The sequence below is a fragment of the Callorhinchus milii genome, unplaced genomic scaffold (assembly GCF_018977255.1).
Source record: "Callorhinchus milii isolate IMCB2004 unplaced genomic scaffold, IMCB_Cmil_1.0 Scaffold1, whole genome shotgun sequence".
NCBI classification, from domain to species: domain Eukaryota; kingdom Metazoa; phylum Chordata; class Chondrichthyes; order Chimaeriformes; family Callorhinchidae; genus Callorhinchus; species Callorhinchus milii.
This window is the reverse complement of record NW_024704742.1, coordinates 50,945,407-50,969,587: the sequence shown is the minus strand read 5'-3', so window position 1 is coordinate 50,969,587 and position 24,181 is coordinate 50,945,407. Positions and strand designations below refer to the sequence as shown.

Genomic DNA, 24,181 nt, shown 5'->3' with positions numbered 1-24,181 from the left:
AAATCAGACACATTCTCCACCTAACCTTCCAATGGTTTATTCCCATTATCAAATTATAGAGCTAACGTCACACCTTTCATGAGTGCAAACTTTCTACAGCTGAATGTGGAGAAGACGGAAGCCATACTCCTTGGCTCCTGTCAACGTCTTCACTCCTGTGGATCCAACCTCCTAAACCTCTCCAGACTCTCCCTCAGACTCACTGAACCATTACGCAATCTTGGCGTCCGGTTCGACCCACAGCTGTCCTTCCTCTTCCTCATCCGGTCGCTGACAAGGACCACCTTCCTTCGCCTCTGCCACATTGCCTGCCTCCGACTGTACCTTACCCTAAATGCAGCCGAAACCATATTGCATGCGTTTGGCACCTCCCGCCTGGATCATTCAAACGCACTCCTCGCCGGTCTCCCCAGCTCCACTATTCAAAAGATCCAGCTCATTCAGAACTCTGCCGCCCGCATTACTGACCTGGACCAAACTCCGTACCCACATCTCACCAGTTCTGGCCAGGCTCCACTGGCTCCCCATCACCGAACAGATCGACTTCAAGATCCTCACTCTTGTGTTCAAATCACTTCACTCCCTGGCACCTCCCTCCCTCTCTGACCTCCTCACTCCCCAATCAACCACGTGGCGCCTTCGATCGACTGGCACCGACTTCCTACTTATCCCTCGTGCCCTCCGCGCTACCATTGAAGGTCATGCATTCAGCCACTACACCCTCCCTCAATCCCTCCGTCTTGCCCCCTCTCTCCACTGTTTCAAGTCCCCCTGAAAACCTTCCTTTTCAACAATGCTTACGGTCACTCCCCCACCCACACTGTTAAGTACTCTGAGATGATACCCTACGTGGAGGGCACTATCCAATTTGTTGTTGTTCCTACCAGAAGGACTCAGATGAGAAAAAGTAAATTCTGACAGTTGCTTTGGTTCATTTAGAATGAATTAAGGATTTTTTTAAACCACATTTAGAGTCTTCATAGACTTAGTTTGATATGTTTTGATGTGATTTGTGTTCCATATAATCTGTGTTTGTGAATATTGTTGCATGTTAATGAACGTTTCTAAAATTGGCAATTAAGGATTTAACTACCTGTATGCCTAGATTATATTCAAAGCATCTGCCAAAAAATATTTATTTTATTTTTGATTTCCCGTGATGTCCGTCTAATTTTGTAAAGTAGGCTTTGAGGTCAAAGATCAGTGTGGTTTCATAAAAGACGTTGTTTACAGGACCAGACCTTAAAAACAGAACCCCTTCATATGCCAACGGGGCACACATTTTATATTCAAAGAATAAATGAGTAACTCACTAGTGTCAATATTCACTAAGAATTGTGCCAATATTCAATAAACTACAATGATTTTTCAACCCCCAAACCTTGTTGGGGACAATGTTGGGTGCCTGCAACTTGCATAATTGAGAGCTTTTAGAAGATGGGCTTCCTGTGTCTGTGGTAAATGGTTTGTACGCTAACAATATGTACAACAACAACAAATTACATTTATATAACACCTTTCATGTCGGAAGGACGTTGCAAGGTGCTAGGCAGTTATAGTTTGCCCTTTCAATTATTAATTGTATAAACTTAAACTGTCAGCTGATAACTTAGAAGGTTGGGAGGATGTTAACTGTAAATATGATTAATGCTACAGTGATTACCCCAAACCAATTCTTTACATGACCAATGTACTCGGTCTTAAAGGGGAACTCATCAACTCTTCTCAGCAATTAAGAGACATACCCACTCCTATGACACTTTTTGTGTTAGTGTTTATAATAATAATAATCTTTGGATTTGATATAGCGCCTTATCACGTCTTCGAGACTTCTCAAAGCGCTTCACAGAATATACTGTAAAGTGAATTAACTGTATATTTTGTGGGCAACAAGGTTTTTATGTAACAAACATTTTCCCCTAAATTTTAAATGGATTTTAAGTCAGACGTTACTTGTTATCTACTTTTTTTTCCCAATTAATGTTACATTAAATTTATATAATTACATACAATATTGGATTTTAAGATTAATAGTCTAGACCCTGAGCTGTCCTTTCTCCCTCATATCCGCGCCACAACTGGCACCGCCTTCCATCACCTCCAGAATATCGCCAGACTACGGCACTACCTCACCCCTCACGCGGCTGAAACACTGGTCCACGCCTTTATCACCTCAAGGCTGGACTATGGGAACTCTCTCCTCGCCGGCCTTCCCGGCACCTCCCTCCACAAGCTGCAGGTCATTCAGAACTCTGCAGCTCGTGTACTGTCCCGCACCAGACACCGCGACCACATCACTCCCACCCTCGCTCGCCTCCACTGGCTCCCCATCCCCCAGAGGATCGAATTCAAGATCCTCATCCTCACCTACAAGGCCATTCACGGCCTCGCTCCCTCCTACCTCTCTGACCTACTATCCCCCTACCTACCTGCCCGTACCCTCCGTTCCTCTGGCTCCGGTCGCTCCACATCCCCCGCCCCAACCGCCCTACCATCGGTGGTCGGGCCTTCAGCCTCTCAGCCTTGAGGCTCTGGAACTCTATCCCCCAGTGCCTTCGCCGCCTCCTCCCTCTCCTCCTTCAAGGCCGGTCTCAAGACCTTTCTCTTTGACCGAGCCTTCAGCTCCCCTCTCGACTCTCTACCTCCTCCTCACTCCCACCCTTCCCTCCCCTCACCCTGACCATTTCCCCCCTGCTCGGGTCCTGACCCAACTGTACAGCGCCTTGGGATGTCCTCCCGACGTGAAAGGCGCTCTATAAATGGAATCTTGTTGTTGTTGTAGACTGACAGTCCACTGAAATGTCTAGTGAGTGCTGAATTATCAGAGGTGCATGAATCGACTTTTGGGATAGAGAAAAGATCTCTTTTTTGTGCCTGTTTTAGAATTCCTTAGAATATTTGTGGAGTCCTGTAGCTCAGTGTTTAGAGCACTTGCCTCGAAAGCGAGAGACCTGGATTTGATTCCCAACAGGGCGAAACCTTGGGCAAATTTCCTTATTCCACATGCCTGATAATAATCCCTCAAGAAAAAAATAATAAATTGGTCACTTCAATCCACGACTGTTTGTGGGACACTGCTGTGCGCAATTGGCTGCCGCGTTTCGCCCACAATTATACAGTCAATTCACTTTACAGTATATTCTGTGAAGCGCTTTGAGACGTCTAGAAGACGTGAAAAGCGCTATATCAAATGCAAGGATTATTATATTATTATAATATATATGTATGTATACATTTATTGGGTATTAAATTCAATGGTCATCACTTTTGAACCAAGCTGTTAATACACTGCATATTGTATGATCCACACTGATCAGGAAGATCCCAAATTCAATGTGTACTAAGTTAGCTGAATTCTACTGAGATGGTGAGGTCCTAGAATTGGCGACAGTGCCTTCAGACTAGAAAGGGAGAAAATGGCCAGGGTTGCAGTGTTTGTTTCTTTGCAGTTATCCTTGATGGAACTGTGCAAATATGGACAAGATTGAACTTGACTATGATGGTTCAACTATAGTTGAATAGTTCATCGATGCTCACTTATCTAGGTTTGTTCACCAAACAATAACCACTTGGACTCACCAGTGCTGAGGGATTGTCCAGATATCCCCCTTTCAACAGGGGAGAGGCAAAAATAAAGGAAAGTGAAACCAACTGGTTCTAGAAAATGGGTGTTCAAATTGACAACCAAGAACTTAGAATGCTTCAGATGTAGGTTGGTTCCTTTACTGAATTAAATTGTGACCATTAATTCATGTTTTCAGCTTTTTATTTTCTTAAACCAAATAAAAGTTAGACTAAAATAGATCTTGAATTAGGTTTCTTCTGTATTTTCACTTCGGGGTTAACCTCGATCTGTACAGTCATGAGAATAAGATGGTTGCATTTTTGTGACACTCGATACCACAAATTTGTTTAGTTGTGGTGGAAAGGCAACTTTTTTTAGTGGAGGTGTGCTTAAAAAGAGAAAATATCTAACCAAAATGTGAGGAAATTATTTTTTGAAGGTACATATTAGGTGATTTATAAGTGATATGGAGTGTTTTATTAGATATTTAAAGAATTGCACACAGGTAGAATAACTGGTTTAATTTCCATAATTATGATAAAAGTACAAGGTACAATATATATATTGATTCAAGTGTGTTTTCTTCCAGGTGCGAAGGATATATACCAAGCAACTACGTAACTGAGAAGAAATCCAATAATCTAGAAAAATATGAGTAAGTCAAGAAATCTTAAAATAAATCATAAGTGTAATTCTTTAATGCAATTTCAGCACTTTGTTACTATGTAACAAGTTTTTTTTACAGCCAGCAGATCTATTGAAATTCCTGGTTTTGTGGGCTGTGCAGTTCAGTACGGTTACAGGTTGTGCAATGTGCTGAAGAAATTGTAGATAATAACAATTCTCGGCCATAGGATGGCCTCATGGGTAAAGGTGCCATCCTGTAAGTCCTGGCCTTTCCTAAATTAGCTGATCTCAGCCAGAGAAATAGTTGGATTAATACAATTGTTCTCGTCACCCTCTGTTTAGGCAATGAAAATTGGACAGTATTTCTGCTCCTGATCGCTGTCTAGTTTCACTTGTGACATTAAATGTGGACTCCTGTAGCTCAGTGGTTAGAGCACTTGCCTCGCAAGCGAGAGACCTGGGTTCGATTCCCAGCAGGGTGAAACCTTGAACCAGTTTCCTTACTCCACACGCCTGATAATAATCCCTCAAGAAAGAAAAAATAATTTGGTCACTGAATCGATGACTGTTTGGTGGACACTGCTGTGTGCAATTGGCTGCTGTGGTTCGCCCACAAATATACAGTCAATTCACTTTACAGTATAATCTATGAAGCACTTTGAATCGTTTAGAAGACATGAAAAGCACTATATCAAATGCAAGGATTATTATTATTATTATAGTAACCTGTGCTGGAAAGTGCATGTCGAGCGAGGATGGCACTGCAACTGACCTGAGGATGCTGGATGGGCACTTCCTTATGTCACAGTCACCTTATTATTATTAACGCTCTACGTCTTATTAAGGGTATTAATGTAGATATTCTGTATATATTGAGATTTTGTGCAAAGTGGGATGTTTTCGCTTTAAGTGCATTTTTGGTCTTGGGACCAAAATATGATTTAATGGTCAGCCTTGGCACCATGACTCTGGGTGAGTCACTGAAACAAAAAGGTGGGAAAAGCTAATGTAGGTTCTGGAGGGGGAAACTTACTGATACATTGAAAGGGGAGGACTTAGGACAGTATAAAAGGAGTGGGTTCGCTGAACTCGGGGTTGCTTTTCACCTCGAGGAGGTACATGACTGTCTTGAGAGCCTCGTCTCCAGCTCAAGATTGTTTTTTCTTTGTTAACTCACTTTGGGTAAAGCTGCTAGTGTCATAATTTAGTGTCACTGTATTTTCTATTTCTTAATGTTGCAATAGTTATCATGTTCTGGACAGTGTAAATTAGACATAGGGTTAAGGACCAATAAAACACCACCATTGAGTTTTCTATAAAGTGCTTCTCGAATCTCTAAAGATCAAGGAAGGAGGAAGAAAACACAAACAGGTTATTGCTATCTGGTAGTGCGAAGGACACTGATGAATGCATCCATTTGTTGTGCAATAAAGTATTGGGATTACTTGTCGTCGTGTGTATATTCTCATTAGTGGAGTTTCACTCAGAGAGGGAACTTGCAAGGTACAGGAATGATGGCAGAGGCCACCTAGTGCACCATGCGGTTAGTCATAACCGCGGGTATACAATTAGGTGTGAGAACCGTTGCACCTGGAATGCAGCAGAGATGCATAATTATGGCTAAAGATCAGAGATGCATTCCAGGAATGTGTGCATCCAGCATCAGGTCAGTTCCAGCAAGGGTAAAATATAGATCAACTGTCACCTTGGCTATGCGTTAAAGATCCCCCGATGGACCTTAAATTCAATTTAGGCTACCACTCTAAACTAGTGCTGGAGGAGAGCAGCAACAACAACAACAAGATCCTATGAATGAAACATTAAACCAAAATTGCGGCTGCCTGTTCAGCTGGACGTTAAAGACCCCATAGCATTTTTCTGAAAAGAGAAGGAAGTTTCTCTCAGTATCCTATCCAACAATTTTCATTTTACTTCATGGCTGTTAGTGGGATATTGCTGTGTGTAAATCAGCTACAGCATTCGCCTGAAAATACCCGGTTATTTACCAGTACATTCTGTGAAATTATTAGAGACATCCTCCGGACATGAAGGTTGCTATATCAAATGCAAGCATTATTATTTAATTACGAAAGCCTGCCAAGACTCACTGAAGATGACATAAATATTGGCCACTTGAGCAAGGTATTGGACAGTGCTCAGTGCTCATGGAATTTTCTTTTGGTCACCCAGATATCCCATACAAATACAATCCCATCACCATGTTTAATCGATGGCCATTTTAAAAAATGCCTGTATAAAAATAATCCAATAATTGACATCCAACATAGGTTCAGAAAAGGTAGGTCTTGTCTGACCAATCTCATAGACTGTTTTGAGAAGGTGACAGCTGGATCACGACAAGGGAGCTGGACGCTGTGATGGTAGGTTTGATATACTGGAGGGATGAGATCAGAAGGGCCTTCTTCATCCAAACCAATATTGTAGTCTTGTGACATTGCGAGAAAATTGCATTTTACTGCTCATTTAAATTCAGTGATCTTAACTTTGCATGTTAAAGTAACAGACTGCAGTAACATTAGAGTTTCTGGGAACACTGTCTGTTCTCACTTCCGCCTTTCAAATACAGGAGTTTAACTTTTGAGAACCAGGAAACTGAGATCAGTGTTTTTAAAGTGACACACTTAATATATGTTTGGATTTTGTTTTTGTCTGTTGGGTGTCCAAAATGGACTCCTATCTTCTATGGGTAGGGAAAGTGGGATCTACTTGAAACTGAGCTTGGTTCTTGGTGGATCTCCAAAACAAGATTGCAGAATTGCTTGATGTTATATAGTTTTTTAAAAAAATTAAGAAAGCCTTTTCTCTGCTGAGAAACCACCTCAATTTAGGGATCTAATTTTCAATCTACACAAGATCAAGAAGAGAAGTTTGGATAAAGAAGAGCCCTCGACACTTCTGAATGTTAAATTTTACATTACTTCCCTACTATTATAATTTATTCCGCTGGTCATAAAGCCAAGCCATTTTTTATGACCTTGTCCACCTATGCTGCTACTTTTAGATTCCTGTGAATCTGAATCCTTGGATCACTTTGTTCCTCCACCCCTCTTAGATCCCTACCACTCAGAATATAATCAGCTTCTACGTTTTTCTGACCACAGTGAATCACTTCACATTTCCCTATATTAAATTTCATGTGCTATATCACATTTCACCTACCCATTCTCCAAACCAATATGTGTCTTCCAGTTTGTTTTTAAAATGAATAATAATCCTTGCATTTGGTATAGCATCTAATATCTTTTAGACGTCTCTAAGCGCTTCACAGAATATATTGAATCTATATTATGTGGAAGAAACGCAGCAGCCAATTGTGCACATCAGTGTCTCACAAACATGGATTGAGTGACCAGATTTTTTTTTAATGAACAGATTATTACCCCCGAAAATTAACTAACAACCGGGCTTCTACTTACTGCTAGGTAATCAGAGGCAAGTGGAGTTAGGAAACTTAGCCAATGTTTCACCCTGCCTGGGAATCGAGCCCGGGTCCTCTCACTTGTGAGGCGAGTGCTCTAACCAATATGCTACAGGAGTCTAAAATGTGAATTGCTTGTGTATTTTGTGGGCGAAAAGCGGCAGCATCAAATATGATGGAGATCATACCTTACAAGTTCTTGTAAGATAGTGTCGGTTCCAGGCAAGAGTAGACTCTTGATCAATCGAGCCTATCTTTCCTATTTGTCCAAAAAATATTTGGAAGCAACTTTCTCATCACGTAATAATATTATTAAAACTATGAATTTCCTTACTTTTGATGCAGTACTTTATCATGTTGTCGACATCTCAAAGCACTTCACTGGATATACTATAAAGTGATGTGGCTGTGTTTATTTTAAATGTGGCAGCCAGTTTACGCAGAGCAATGATTGAGTGAGCAATTGAGGCCAGGCAGTGAGAAACTCCCTTACCTAATAACATAAAGGGTTTTGTTGAGGAACCAAGAACTACATAGAATGTTACAGCACAGGAACAGGCCATTTGGCCCAACTAGTCTGTGCCAGTATTTATACTTCACACAAGCCTCCACCCCTCCTATTCCCCTCTCCTATACATCTCTATTCCCCTCTCCCTCAAACAGAATGCGGAGACTTGTCTAGTTCTTTGTTGATACCCTTTACACTTCTTTAGTCCATCTAAGGCTGGCAGAGTGTTCCACAAGCCTCTTAAACCTTTATATAAAAAGTCTCCCCAAACCATGGCAGAAGTGACTTTTGTCATTCTTCCAATCAACAGTTGGCAACTGGTAGCTCACTGCCTTCGCTGTCGTGTTTCCTGTTTCAAAACACTTTGTTCTTACTTATACTATCTGGTCATGACTGCTTTTACCACAACAAAATGCGCAGCCCAGCTAAGAGGCTATTTTAGTCATTCTCTGCTTGAGGCTTGAAACAAAGAAGTCAATGTGCAAGATGCTTTTAGTTCTAATCTGAGTCTTAAATATAACATATATTTATCATATTATTACTATTATTATTAAAAAAATCTTATGCCTCTGCACATCCAGGCACCAGGTACTAACTGAACGTGCTCAGTGTTTAAGATTGTAGAACGCTAGCTGTCCGCTGGCCTAGTTGAATAAGAACGACTCATTGTGTGACACTAAATAATGACTCTTGCATTTAATGTAGTAACTTACCACATTATTGTGGTAGCGTAGATCAGGACATTGCAACAACAACAACAACAACAACAACAAGATTCCATTTATAAAGCGCCTTTCACGTCAGGAGGACGTCCCAAGGCGCTGCACAGTTGGGTCATGACCCGAGCAGGGGGGAAATGGTCAGTCACTCTGTCTGAAATTAACTGACCTAGGAGATCTTACTAGGGCAGCAATTGGGGCACAAGAGTTGGCTTCAGGGCCCACAAGTTAGAAAGGAGAAAATCAGCCACATTTCCTGCTTCTAATCACTAAGTGGTAATCTCCTGCTGCAAGATTCAGGGATGCAGATTTTGGGTGAGTTCAGGATTAGACCTGACAATGATGTCAGCATGTTGAATAGCTTCCTAAAATTTTGCTATCAATGTTCATACTTAAGTTCTGGCACCAGTAGAACTGTGTACTAGTAAAAGGAAAAGATGAGTTGAATATCTTCAGGAGTTGAGGGGAGAAAATATGAGTTTAAAACCCACATAAAAATCCCATTCTATTCACAGGATTGATGCTGATGGCTCACATTATCTAAAATAATGTCAAGATTATCGCAATTTAATATGGTTGTCTTTCGTTCTGTCACATTTTGTTGTTAGATAACAATGATTAAAACATCAGATATTCTGAACTCCTGCCTAATTTCTAAATAATTTTCCTATGTTTTTATATAGATGGTATTGTAGAAATGTTAACCGGAATACAGCGGAACAATTGTTGAAATCTGAGGTAAGGTATTTTTTAAACATGTATATGTGTCTTTTGTTAGTTGGAAGTCACAGTTTTTAATGTTGGAAGGATGTTCAGGTGAAAGTTCGAAGAAGGAGGTGAGTTTCTCCTGGTGTTTTGGCTAACAATCTTCCAGGTTAACTGATCATTCACCTCATGTTTGTGAGATAACTACAGCCTTCTGACTCAGAGATGAGAGTGCTACTCACACATGGCTGACACATAATGTTACATAATTGGAGTCCTGTAGCTCAGTGGTTAGAGCACTCGCTTTGCAAGTGAGAGACCTGAGTTCAATTCCAGGCAGAGCGAAACCTTGGGCAAGTTTCCTTACTCCACACAGAGCCTAATAATAATCCCTCCAAAAAAAAAACAATAATAAATTGGTCATTTTCAATCCATGACTGTTTGTGGGACATTGCTGTGCGCAATTGGCTGCCGCGTTCGCCCACAAATATACAGTCAATTCACTTTACAGTGTGTTCTGTGAAGCGCTTTGGGATGTCCTCCCGACGTGAAAAGCGCTATATCAAATGCAAGGATTATTATTATTATTATAATGTCGTGATGTGATGTCATGAAAAGTGGTTCACAACTATGGAAGCATTCTTTAGGTCGCGCTTATAAAAAAATAAGACATTTAAATAAAAAGGACCTTTCACTGAAGGTAGGTGGTTTCAAAGAAATGAAGCCAGTCTTGTCTTGACATCTTGCCTGGTGGTTTAATGAAGGAATAAACCATCAAACATAAACCACTATACTATATTTGACATTTCCTGTTTCAGTATCTGAAGACGTGCATATGTAATCCCATTAATGGGTTGACCTGGTATCTCAAAAAAATCAGGTCAGCCATTTTAACAAGATACAGTACACAACCAATATGTTTGCTCTGCATTCTGTTTACATATACTGTATAATAATTGTGAAAAGAGAATTTAAACTAATGGTTTAGTTTTTTTAAAACCTGTGGTTTTGGCGGCAGGCAGAGTGACTGGTAGTTTGTCAGACTGAGAATATGTATATGTATACTGTGAACATTGTCTTGAAATGAATTCTCACAGGAGTAATAAGGGCAGCCTTGTTCTTTCTCAACACAGCCTCTATACCCAAACCTCGGATGCACATTACAATTGTAGCACTAAAAATTAACCAATATCTACATTGTCATGTTGCTACTAATGTCACTCCTGTGTGTTGTGCATGCAATTTTGTGTGCAAGAAGCACTGCTGGTGGCACTTTCTTTGCACAGTAACATGAACTATGCTTCCTGCGCTTAAGCGCACAGTGCAAAAGACGTGACATCAGCGGAGTCCTGACAGTTCAGAAAACAATATTTTTTTTGCACTGGAAACCTGCTAGTCGAAACCGAAAAGCAGACGTACAATACAGGGCGTCATAAGGCGCAGGACAGTCGTTGGGGGGGAGGCGGGATTGGGTAAGGGAGGGTGGCCGAAAGCACGGATGAAGAGGAGGGTCTTGAGATGTGCCTTGAAGAAGGGAGGGAGGCAAATGTGGGATGGAGTTCCAAAGGGTGGGGGTGGGGGATATACCATGCTCCTGATTAGAGCGATCTAATAGGACAAGACTGTATTATAACGGTGGGGTTGTGGGGGGAATCTTCCAGTGGGGTTGTCCTGGAGTAATATTGGATCATATCCATAAAATGTAATTTAAACATTTCATGGAAACTCCGTCTTCCAAAATCGACAATGGAATACAGCTACACGCTTTCGTTTTCAGATTAATGAAACTACTGGGATAATATGTTTTTCTGTTTTAATGACACTAGCGGGCGGTAATAACCCATAGCATATTTCAAAGAAGATCAGGGAGTTCTCCTCTTATCCTGGTCAATAATCGCCTCATTCAAATCTGTCAAATAAATCAGTTATTTATCACACCGCTGCTTGCTCACTTAACTACAATCTACATTTCAACGTAATATAACGTGCAAAATGCTTTGAGATGTTTCAACGGAAGATGCTAGGCAAGTGTTATTATTGCTTAGTAGCAGGTGGGAAGACGAAAGTTACTGACAGTATAACAAGTGTGGCTACAGGGAGAAAGGAAATGTTGTACTTCCTTTAAAAGTACAATATCAGATTGAGGGTTTTCCGCAGAAACTGCTGCCCATACGCTAGTGAGCAGCACAGCTCAGCATAAAATGCATGAGAGCATTGATACCTTGCTCCCGCCGTCAGCTTGAAAACACATTCCTACTCACTGAGTAATGGTTTCACCAGTTAAAAGTGTGAAACTTGAGCAGGAACTGCTTACCTCTCTGCTCACCAATCAAGGTGAATAACAAGCTGTGGGTATATGAGCTTGTGTTCATGAGTCCAGTTTCCAAGTCATGCCTTCCAGCAGCTGTTGTCCAACCCTCAAAATTTCCTGATTGTCAGCTTCCTTGATGTTCCACAGGTCCATCTCTAATACTACATGTCAGGCTAACTAAACAGTCACAGGCAGCACAGCCAATCTGGGAATGAATTTCTCAACGTGCTTTAACTGGTTGTTGCAGCCAAGTGACCTTGGCAGGCGGAGTGGCTCCCCTAGACATGGAACAGGCCAGGCCCTGCTGAGCAGAGGGAGTGGACAAGTTTTGCGGGGCTAGCAGGTCACAGAGATAGCGAGACCATGGAGGGCTTTGAAGATGAGGATTTTGAATTCTATCCTCTGAGGGATGGGGCTCCCCTTACAACCGAGACGGGCAGAGCGGCTCCCCCGGCAACCGAGACGGGCAGAGCGGCTGCTCTAGTAAAGATGCATCAAAATAACAAACAACAACAACATACTATTTATATATCGCCTTTCACGTCGGGGCGACTTCTCTAGGGGCTGGATAGTCAGGGATTTGGACCCGAGCAGGGTGGTAGGGTCAGGAGGGGTGGAGTGCTGGGTTGGTAGGGGTAGGAGGGTGGCCAAAGGCACGGTCGAAGAGGAGGATCCTGAGATGTGCCTTGAAGGGGGAAAGGGAGGGAGCAAGGTGAAGGGATTGTGGGATGGAGTTCCAAAGGGTTGCGGCAGAGAGGCTGTTGGTCTGATCACCAATGGTGGGCTGGGTCTGGCGGTGGTCGGGGAGCAGGCTAGACACTGCTGAGCAGAGGGAGCGGACAAGTTGTTAAGGGGCTAGTAGGTCATAGAGGTAGGGAGGGGGCAAGATCACGGAGGGCTTTGAATGTGAGGACGAGGGTTTTGAACTCTATCTGAGGGATGGGGCGCCAGTGGAGCCGGGCGAGGGTGGGGGTGATGGGTGATGAAATTTACTTTAATTGCACATTTTTCTTAACCAAAATCAGTACACATTCTATAATGGTAATTATTTATGTACATGTGAGCAAGTCCTTGCAAATGTCAAAATCAAAGATCTTTAAACTGTTTTTAACTGTCTTAATTGTCAATGTAAAACTGTATTTTCCAATATTTCTTTTTTGCACTATACTTTACTTTTAGAAGGACAGTTGTTCTTAAATGTGAACCAACATTTTTCAGTTGTGCATTGAACAGAATGGTTATTTTCCATTCAGTTATTTGCGAGTGAGTGGTGGCATGTGTGGGTGTTTTACATATGTCGTGCAGGTAATTAGTCAGCTACGTAGAAACGTGGTAGAATCATTTCAATTTACGCAGAACTACATTTCAAGCTGCCATTTCATTTTTACAATGTTTAATATACTGTTGTATGCTGCGTAGATGGTGAAGCAGTCTGCAATTCTGTCTCGTATATAGAATTTTAAACACCGAATAAATAACTCATACTAGTTAAACCAGAGTTCCTGCAGCAACCATTAACCTATGGAAATCTGTTGCCCATTGGTGGAACTCCTTCATGCCTTTCTCGATAGTCATGACTGGATCCACCACAAGACGGGTCAACTATTATATTTTCCAAGATGTGAATTTTCCAAATTAGAGTTAGAATTGGAGGATACACAAACTGAATAAGTCTCCAATGGATTGTGAGGGAGCTTTGGGGTATAATGCCAGATTTTCTTCTCAGCCCCTCTGTCAAGTTACCCGAGACATGAATGAAGACCCATCATGATACAGTAGGGTTTCTCCTTGCGCCTAGAGCACAATGCTTGGCACATCGGATATTGACCAAAGATCAGATCAAGCCCAAAAACAGATATTGTGTGGTTCTACCCACCTTTGCTCCAGTCATGACTGGCAGTGAGTGACTGATGGAATGGAAACATCAGGTGAAAACAGTGTCTTACACCTTGGCTGAGGAATTTTTATTTTGTCATCTTTTCCTTTTTTTTGGCATCTTGCCTTTTTCTAAATAGCGGAAGGTTGCTTTGAAATTCCAATGCATGTATAATTTGTCTTGTAGGATAAAGAGGGAGGTTTTATTGTCAGAGACTCCAGCCAAGCTGAGACCTATACAGTATCTCTGTACAGCAAAAGTCAAGGGTAAGTTTTGATTTTTTAAATTTTCTTTTTTGCCTCTAGATAAGCACTAACTGTGTATTTTAAAATATAAAAAAAGGAAAAATACATCCATTCGGGCCGGTTGGCAGGACTTGGAGGGACAGACCAGTCACCGGGAGTAGGGAATCGTCTTCCCATTTAAATCCATTTAACCCTGCAAGCCGAAGCTCTATTGGGCCAGGTAGCTGCAGTTGGATAGATTGACAGACGGTTTCAGTGGCAAGTTATGTAGTTTTAGTCGGTTAAACTCCAGCAATACCCCCAATTCACATTGTCCTCAGTTAACACACTCTGGGGTTCCCAAGCCTTGGCCATTGCCAAATTCAGCCCTAATACTTTCTAGAAATACCCTGCACAGAGGAGGGCATGTCCCTCCAGGGAGAGAGTGTGTATTCCATTTCAGACGCTGGGAAACTTCCATTGCATAGAATTACATTACATAGGAACTCTGTGATTTCCTGATGAGCAGCACAGCTCAGCATGAAACACGTGAGAGCTTTGCCACAATCCTACCCACAGCTTGGACACACATCCCTACTGATTGAGCAGTGATTCCACCAATGGTAGAGCTGGAGCAGTAGCTGCTTAGCTGTAGCTGCTTACAAGTAGCAGCTTAGTTTCCTCATTAACAGACATCTGCTTCATCAATTGTTACCAATAGATGGCAGCACAGTATTTTTTATTGTGGCGTATTCATGACACAAAAAAACTACTTTGCCAATCTAGGAATATATAATACTGTAAATTTATCTAGAAAATGCATTGGCAAATATATCATCATCTAAACTTGTGCAGTTTGAACTCTATTTCAATCATTTAGAATTGCTAAAAAATACCAATAAGTACAAAGTAACTTATTTGTTTGAATAATTTAGACTATGTAGGCAGTGAAATTGAACCCCAATGGGGAGAATATTTCTGGTAGAATATTGAACATAACATAAAGGTTAGCCTTGCTTTGAATTTGTGCAACTGAATCTTTAATATTGGCTCTACAGCAAAAGGGTCTGCTAATGTTTAACATGTAAAATCTCACATTTCCTGTAATAATATAATGTTCCATTTCACTGCAGTATAGAATATGATATTATATATGTCTGTCCACAAAATAGTCAATCCACTTTACAATATATTCTGTGAAATGCTTTGAGTTGCCTCAACAACATGATAAGGAGCTATATCAAATGCAAGGATTATTATTATTATTATATTATGATCAAGAGTGAGAAGTAGTCTTTAAAAAATGACTTGTTTTTTTTTAGAGAGGGTGGATCAACACGGCATTATCATATAAAACTGAGCCAGACTTCACCTTGTCTTTACTATCTGGCTGAAAAACACTTGTTCAATAATATTCCAGAGTTAATTGAGTATCACCAGCACAATGCAGCAGGTATTTGCCAAACTATGAATCCAGTGTTATTTGTTACAGTATTATTTATTTGCACTTCATGCAAACTTTTAGAATAATTCTCACCACTTTTTTATTACACTGATTTCCTTTTTAAAAATTGTACTTAAGCATCCAGCTATTATCGTTTGCCCAATTTTCATGTTTTGTGACTTGATTTCCAAGTAAGTTATTTGTTGATGATACCAAGAATTAATGCAGTGTGAAACAGAAGTGATTAATGGGTCAAAGTGTTTCAGATTTTAAATCAATAAAAGTAGAAGCAACTCTGTTAACATAATGCTATAATTAACATGAACCATCTCGTCTTAGGTCTTATCACAAGGTTGCGATATCCAGTAGGCCGTAAAGGACGAGCTGCCCCTACAACTGCTGGTTTTAGCTATGGTAATGTACCAAGTCATTTTTAGGCGGGCCAATACGTGTTGATATTTTTGCATGTCTTACTGTGTGAAAACATTGGGCAACATTTTATTACTTAAAATTGCACCTAGTTGAAACTTCCTGTTTATAAAGTGGAAAGTAGTGTAATTCGCTGAGGATTTGTTCATTCTGTGGTTTTAGTGAACATGTCATTTTTGGTTTGTGTGTATGTGTGTGTGTAGATAGAAAGCCAAAACACTGATAATATTACTGACACAAAGAGTGCCAATGTATCCCAGAGCAGTACTATAAGAAATGGAGATGCAACTTCAAGCTGGCTGGAGAGCTGATGACTGGAACAAACTAACCGCCTAAAATTATACAGTTTGCATTACTTCCGTCTAAACTAAGATTAATACACTGTGGCAATGACCCTGCAGAAAGGCAAAACCGTTCAACCACTCAAGCTTCCCCCTTTAATGCCCCTTTTCTCTACTGTATTTTTTAATTACGTTTCTTTTACAGTGCATGGATTAGTATTGTTTAGTACCTAGTTCCTATGAAAAAGGCTGAAGAGACAAATCACACTAATGTGAAATTTGTTACCAAAGCAACCATATCTGCTAAAGCTAAAATCATTCTCATGCATACATTATTAAGTGGATTATTTCTGTGTTGTAAATTATATTTGTCCCATTAAGCCCATTTTCTACCAAATCTCTCCTATCATTCCATCCCACTGCCTCCTTTGAAAAGCTTCTTACAACACCCCTCCACCACCCAACACCCCAAAATGCACTCGGGCAATATCTCCATAATTATCCTTCCTTTCTCCACAACAGTAGTTTTGAAACCTGATCTCATTTCTGCTATAGCTAACATTTCCCTGCATCTTCACCAATGCTTCAATGTTGCCTTGCAGGTAGGGTTCATAACTCTACATGCAATATTATAACTGGCCTCACCAGTGTTCACCTAAAAAAATACAGTCACTTCACTTTACAATATATCCTATGAAGCACTTTGAGATGACCTTCCGACATGACAAGCGCCATATAAAATACAAGTTTTTTTTTTACCAGTTTAGGATGACTTTTGGACTTTTAGTCATATACATTCAGTTGTAACCTTGTATTCAAATGATTTTCAAAGATGTTGATTATTGTTTACACAGATAAGTGGGAAATAAATCCATCCGAGTTAACCTTTATGAAAGAGCTGGGCAGTGGACAGTTTGGAGTTGTAAGATTGGGAAAGTGGCGGGCACAGCACAAAGTAGCTATTAAGGCCATTCGTGAAGGTGCAATGTATGAAGAGGATTTCATTGAAGAAGCTAAAATCATGATGTAAGTAATATTTTGATTTTAGGTATGTCTGATACTGCTGGTGTATTCTGCAACTCCAAACAAAACATGTCATTCTTGACGTGTTGTACCAGGTTTGTCATAGTAAACGTTTTAATGTTTTATTCAGACACTTTTCCATGTGCTAGCCTGGTTCAGTTGCAAGCACTCTACCGTCTGAGTCAGGAGGCTGTGGGTTCAAGCCCCATGTAAGGACTTCATAAACATGTACTACACAATTGGTCATCCTTTATGAAGACTTCAGTGTCCAATAAAATTATTGTTTTGTCTCTAGGAAGTTATCTCATCCTAAATTAGTACAACTGTATGGAGTCTGCACACAGGGGAAACCAATATATATAGTGACCGAGTTTATGGAACTTGGCTGTTTACTCAACTATCTACGGCAAAGAAGAGGCCAGATTCAAAAGGAAATGTTACTGAGCATGTGCCAGGATGTGTGTGATGGTATGGCGTACTTGGAAACAAACATGTTCATCCATAGAGACCTGGTAATACTTCAACTATTGTATATAGCTTAATACAAATTTTACACCAGAGATCTGTATGAACCATCAATGCATGGTGCGGTTGTAGATGCTAATCCTGTAGGCTTTTGTGATAGTCGATGGCTGTTTCAGTTTATGGTACTAGGTATGAAAAGTGAGTGTGGCATGTATGTACTTATATTTTATATTTAATGTACTTTTATTCTCAGACACTAAATCAGAGGTAGCAAAATAACTACAGTATATTTGTGGAAGTGTAGGGTGACTTGCACAATAGAGACGTTGCTGAGGAAGCAGTAATGGTGGTTGGGGAGAGGAAGCGGAAGAGGGTTCAAGACAGACTCACTTATCGTTGATTGTGTTGATCTGAATGAAGCAGGACTGGCTGAGTTATTGTGTTAAAATAACTCTTTAATAACCTTTAACAAAATACATGATCAACTCACTTTACAATATGTTCTGTGGAGTGCTTTGAGACGTCTCAATATTAGTGATAAGGCACTATATCAAACAAAAGGATTATTATTGTTAAAAAGGTTATTTTAGTGTGGTAACTCAGCCAGTACTGCAATTGTCCAGATGAACCTGATTGCACTTGTGTCACTAGTCAGGGTTCCATGAGCAACAAGTAACTTGAGTTACTTGTTCGAATGGTGGGAATAGTAGCTGCAGTCTCAATACTCCCATTGTATTTAAACTCGGCAGTCCATCACAGTAACATAAATACTACTGTTGTTAAAATGTTCGCCAATAAAATACAGAGTCCTGTGAAGTGCTTTAGGAATGCCAAACTTAGAGATTCCTGGTCTGGTTTGATATTAGAACGTTATTGTAGCATTGATCATAATTTCTTGAGACAATTTTCCACAAAATACTAAAATATTATACAATTATATCAGTGGTGGACAGTCTTTAAGGTCGGACAAAAATAAATCTTCTCGCTGTAAATCAAGAAATATTCAAACAACAAAAAACTGAAAACATGCTACTGATCAAACAAGGAATTACCTATGCTCATGTGAATGTTCAGGACTGCTTGCTGACGGCCCACAGTTACTAAAGGTGTTGTTGCACATAAATGGTGGCTTTTGTGTTATTTTGTGGAATGTCATTTAAGGAATGTTCACCTTTGCAATTTGAAAAAGGGATTCATCGTGAATAAAGTTGTCGAACATATACTTTAAATACATTTGAAATGCAACTGATTTCTTTCTTTCTAGGCTGCCAGAAACTGTTTAGTGAGTGAATCACATGTGGTGAAAGTATCTGATTTTGGAATGACGAGGTAAAATAATGAATCCCTACAAATCCTGTTGCACAGTGATTTGGTTTTCATTAGTTTTCATTTGTATTTGTTTGGATTATTGAATTATCGATCATCATTTTTGAATTTGTGAGGGACAAAAGCAGTTTCAAGACAAAGTGCCGTGAACATTTTGTTTTCTATCTGGTGTAGAGGAACACCTTTAATTTGGTGAAGAATTTTCCCTCCCAGAGAGATGCACAATTCTGATACTCTGCTCGTATCAAGATCTGTTCTCGTGAGGTAGATGAGGGAAACAATTGAACCTCTGAGCAGCTTCTTGCCTTGATAGGGAAGTTGCTTCGCGATGACCCGGTTACCAATCTGAGAGCATTGAAGTTAGTGAAGGATAGGTTAATGCTCATTTGGCATTTCTGTATATTCAGCTGGTTCTAAACCCTTGCAGACTAAGGCAATTCCAGATCCAAATAGGTAACAACTTCAAACAGAAAAGTATCAGTGAAAGAGAAATTAAAAACATTGTAAGTGGTAAACTCCTTTAGAAAGGGTTCAGAGCAAAGGAACCAGGAAACGTAACCAGGTTTCCTATCACTGAGTTATTGAAGAATATGAGTGCGTGAAAATCTGATATAATTGGAAAAGAATAAAAGGCAAAAATCACAAATTAAACATTCTGTGAGTGAATTTGGCAAAGTCTTTGATCCAGCAGATTTGATTGTAGTTTAACTTTATGTTTTTGTTGTGTAATGATTTTATGCTTTTGATGATCCTTTTGGATTTTATGTGACTGATCAATTCACGGTTCCAATTGATGTGATTGACAGTTACCTTAATTTGACATTTCCAGGTATGTCCTTGATGATCAGTACACTAGTTCATCAGGTACGAAGTTCCCAGTGAAATGGTCGCCTCCCGAGGTGTTGCATTACTCTAAATTCAGCAGTAAATCAGACGTATGGTCATTCGGTAAGATACATTTTGATTTGATGTACAAGTAATCTTTTACTTCCCTCGATAATATTTCTTTCTATTCAGATTCACGCAAAATGTCAATTTAATGGCATTTCTGACATAAGAATTCTAAATAAATCCTCTTCAATAATGCAAAAAAAATCTGCAATGTAATCATTATGTAATAGTTTACCATGTAAATTCCATCAACAATAACAACACAGTATATTATGTGAAGCACTTTGAGACGTCTAGAAGATGTGGAAAGTGCTATATCAATTGCAAGGATTATTATGTAAAATGTAATAATCCTTACATTTGATATAGTGCCTTTTCACATTGTTGAGACGTCTCAAAGATATACTGTAAAGTCGATTGACTGTGTATTTTGTGGGTGAAACAAGGATAATTACGAGCAAGCTGTAAGCACAACTACCCCTGTGCCTGCTTTTTCAATTTTGATGGGTGAACGGGGTAGCCCATTTCCACAAGCAATGTCCCACAAACAGCCATGAAGTGAATTACCAATCTTATTTGGGGAATTGTTGGCCAGGTCACTGGAAGAAGCTCTCTTTTTCTGAATGCTGCCACAGGACCTTAACAGAATCATCTTTGTGTCTATCATAAATAATAATAATAATGGTCGGAGCTAAAGGAAAAAAAGGATAAACCACAGAAAAGTGATACTAAATTTTTATAGAACACTGATCCAATCCAATGAGGAATATTGGATAGATATTTTGATCGCCTTATTGCAGTAAGAACATTGTAGAGATACAGCAAAGGGCAACTAGATTGATAGCTGGAATTAGTAATAAAATATGAACCATAAATGTTTTTTCCAATTTTGTACATTCCTGTTACTATACACTGGTTATGTTGGGCAACCCAAGTTATGTTGTCCTGTGGTATTAAAAAACCTTTTACATTAATGTCCAATATTGATTTGATGAAATTCTATTTGATGCATTTGGCATTTTACAACAAACACTTTCCTTTTCTTATTGCCAGGTGTTTTGATGTGGGAAGTTTACATTGAGGGAAAAATGCCATTTGAGACTAAATCAAATGCTGAGGTGGTTCAATTAATTACATCTGGATTTCGACTCTATCGTCCGAAACGGGCATCGAATGCTGTGTATGAGATCATGACCCAGTGTTGGCACGAGGTTGGTGTTGAGGCTACTTTAATCAGTTCGGGCTATTATAACAAACTTTAATTTTAAATTACTGATCAATTGTTTACATTAGTTGCTGTTTATCGAATATTATCCATTATATTTGGATGTAAGTGTGTTATAACTCGCAAGATTCATACAATTAGTGTTTGTGAAAGCCAATAGCACAGAATGAATCGAGTGTTAGACTGTGAATGGAGCAAAGGAGAATCAGAAAAAAATTATTTTAAAAAAATTAAAAAAAAAGACTTTGCAGAGTTAGCTTTGGCAAAACCCAGGGAGGGGAGTTTTAAATAGAGCAGCACAAGAAGAAAAATCCAGCACAATAAATATTTGAAAAAATCCAGAAATCAATAGAAAAGTTCTGGCATGATTTTTAAAAATTAGTTCCTAGAAATTAATTTCCAAAATATGCTAAGATTCAAGAAATTCTATATATTTTAAAATTCAAAAATTATATTCTTAATCTTTTGGCAGAATTTAAGTAAAATACTTTTGAGCAAATGGATATGTCTGTGTTTTTAAGCATTGAGTGGAGTTTTGTTCTCTAACTTGTTTTAGCAGTTTAAACATGGTGATAGTATGACTGGACCAGTTTCAGTGTAAAACAAATCAATCTAGTGCAGTTGCTACTATTCAATTAACATTGAATGGTGTCAAACAAACTGGAATAGAGCCTATTGGGCCTGTTATCATCTCACTGAAATAGGAAGCTGAGACAATCACATCATTTGAATGGGAATGCCATGAATATTAAAAAAACCAAAGTGTAAACTAGTATGGAGAAACCACAGGAATTGGAATAGAGAAGTGAACTCCAGTAGGGAGTTTATATGTCATACATTTCTTATTCTGGAAAACCACATTTAGATTATTTTGATATTCTGAATCCTGCACTATTTAATATTTAATTTTATACATTTTCTTTCATTCTAGTTAGAATTCACTGTTTCTCTTTCCAGAAACCAGAAGGACGACCAACTTTTTGTGAGTTGTTGCTGATGATCAACCAGTTAGTGGAATATGACAGTTGAAGAGACTTGCAATTGGTTTTGGACTGCTCGGAACTACGAGAAAATCGTAAGAGCGATGTTTCAACAGAAGCCTCTTTGGAGTGATTTGAAACCTGAATGGATTGTCTCATACGGATTTCTGAAAAGATTATAATCCATTGCACACTTAACAAAGATTACTGCAGCCTCACAATTTATATTGTATATGTTGATGCAGATCTTCATAGTCCAATGATACATTGTAAACCACTATGCACTGAATTGATGAGAATTCTGGTTCTCCTGCTGGTTTTCCATGATTATCATCTTTTATGATTAGAGTACACAAAACAGTAATGACCCCATATACAGTCAAATCTGTGTTCAGCAGTCTCTCAGAGGATAGGATTAAAGTGGCCTTTATATAAGGGTGGCCTCTGAGTAAGGGCTCATTGGTTTGTTGAACAGACCCTACTAGAGGTGGTTCATTATGGAAAATCGTTCATTATGGGGTTGTTCCAGAGTGGTTTTTGACAGCAGGCGTTGTTGAATAGAGGTGGTTGCTTTCACAGGTTTGACTGTGATAGTTTCAAACTGGAGCTATTATTTAGTTAAGTAAGTTTTGTATAACTGAACAGCTCTGAAGGTGTGAAGGTGTTTTTTTCTCACCAGTCAACTTTCTCCTCACTCCTCTCCTCAAGATATTGGGTTCCCCCCACCACCACTCCCCCAACTAGGTTTGGTTCACCGGGCGCTGGTTGCCTCTCGTAACTTACCCAAATTATTACATGTGTGACTTGATGGGCAGTATTAGACATAAAAAATTATATTCAATTTAAAAACATTTCTGGTTAATCTGTTATGATGATTCCATGTTCGTAGCCTCATTTTTATATTAGGCACCACTACATTTTCACAAAACTTAGGGCACTTTTTCCAGTAGCAAAATGTAAAACTAATATAGAATTATTGCTAGTGAAATATTTGCATAGATATAATTTGGTATCTATCAAAGAACAATTGAATGAGGAATGCTCTGCTGGAACTAAAAAAGCATTTTTTAGTCAAGTGTTCATACCCTCATTTCTTTTGTTTTAGAAAGAAGAAAAATCTTGCAATTTTATAACCTTATCATGCTAAAATATCTCAAGAGCTTTACAGATAATTACTGTCAGTGAAGTGACTGCTTTTGTAGGCAAGATCCCACAAGCAGCCACAAAGTGAATGACAAATTAATCTGAACGATTCAAACTGATGAGATTTTCTTCATGCCTTGGCCACCAAATTAGAATGTCCACTGAGCATGCAACTATTATATATAAACATGTCTAACACACACAGGCACACTGAAATGATTTTGATTAATCCTTGCATTTGATTAAACAAAGTAAATAACAGAATGGTTTGAAATTTTTTTATTAATTTGAGAGTCTTATAGTACATTAGCTGTAATGTGGAGTAATAGCATCCATGTTTGAAATAGGTTCCTTTTCAGCCAAGTTTACAAACTCAGCCAAAGCACATCAGAAAAATGTTTCCCCACCCATGGATATAAAGGTGTGTGTAAGCCACTCTGCCCATTGAACCTGTTCTGACGTTTTATTAAATCCATGGAAAATCTTTTAATTTCACCAAAAAAAAGAGGGAAACCTACCTAGCAATGGATCTTTCCAAAGATGAAAATATGTATGTAGTTCTGCATTGTTTTATAATATTTATTAAATGTTCACTTATTTTAAGCAAAACGTTTTAACTTGCCAAGAATAAGGAAATTCCAACACTAGAAAATAATTAGGTGGTGGTTATATTTTTGAAAAATTTCTAATTTAGAAATTTGTTTATACTGTACTGAAAACATTTTAGGGTTTGTTCTAGGTGTAAGCTCAAAATGTGTTTGGGAAACGGGTAGATCTCTAGATTAATGAGTAAAATGCCTTGAATTACTTTCTCTTGCTGTCCAGTTTCCTATTTGTTTCATACATAAATTCAGGAATTGGAAATGTATGTTTTGAGAAAAGGATGATCCCAAAAATGATCACACATAAATAAATAAATTCTCATTGAGTGATTAATTTTGAGAGTAAATGCAATAATTGTATTTATCTGTTGCTCATGCTGGTAATGACACTGAATTAT

At 39.1% G+C, this 24,181-nt stretch overlaps 1 protein-coding gene across 2 annotated transcripts in view; it reads left to right on the top strand.

Moving 5' to 3' along the window:
• The window catches only part of tec (tec protein tyrosine kinase), a 57,711-nt gene extending 34,286 nt beyond the window's left edge, over positions 1-23,425 (top strand). For both annotated transcript variants that reach the window (XM_007892721.2, XM_007892720.2), the window contains exons 8-18: positions 4,155-4,220; positions 9,542-9,596; positions 13,937-14,016; positions 15,297-15,427; positions 15,758-15,832; positions 16,983-17,154; positions 17,447-17,663; positions 18,881-18,945; positions 19,772-19,890; positions 20,887-21,044; positions 22,016-23,425. In XM_007892721.2, coding sequence (XP_007890912.1) covers positions 4,155-4,220; positions 9,542-9,596; positions 13,937-14,016; positions 15,297-15,427; positions 15,758-15,832; positions 16,983-17,154; positions 17,447-17,663; positions 18,881-18,945; positions 19,772-19,890; positions 20,887-21,044; positions 22,016-22,087 — 1,210 coding nt within the window. In that variant the 3' untranslated portion in view covers positions 22,088-23,425. The remainder of the gene's footprint in view (positions 1-4,154; positions 4,221-9,541; positions 9,597-13,936; positions 14,017-15,296; positions 15,428-15,757; positions 15,833-16,982; positions 17,155-17,446; positions 17,664-18,880; positions 18,946-19,771; positions 19,891-20,886; positions 21,045-22,015) is intronic.
• The last annotated feature ends 756 nt before the right edge of the window (positions 23,426-24,181 follow it).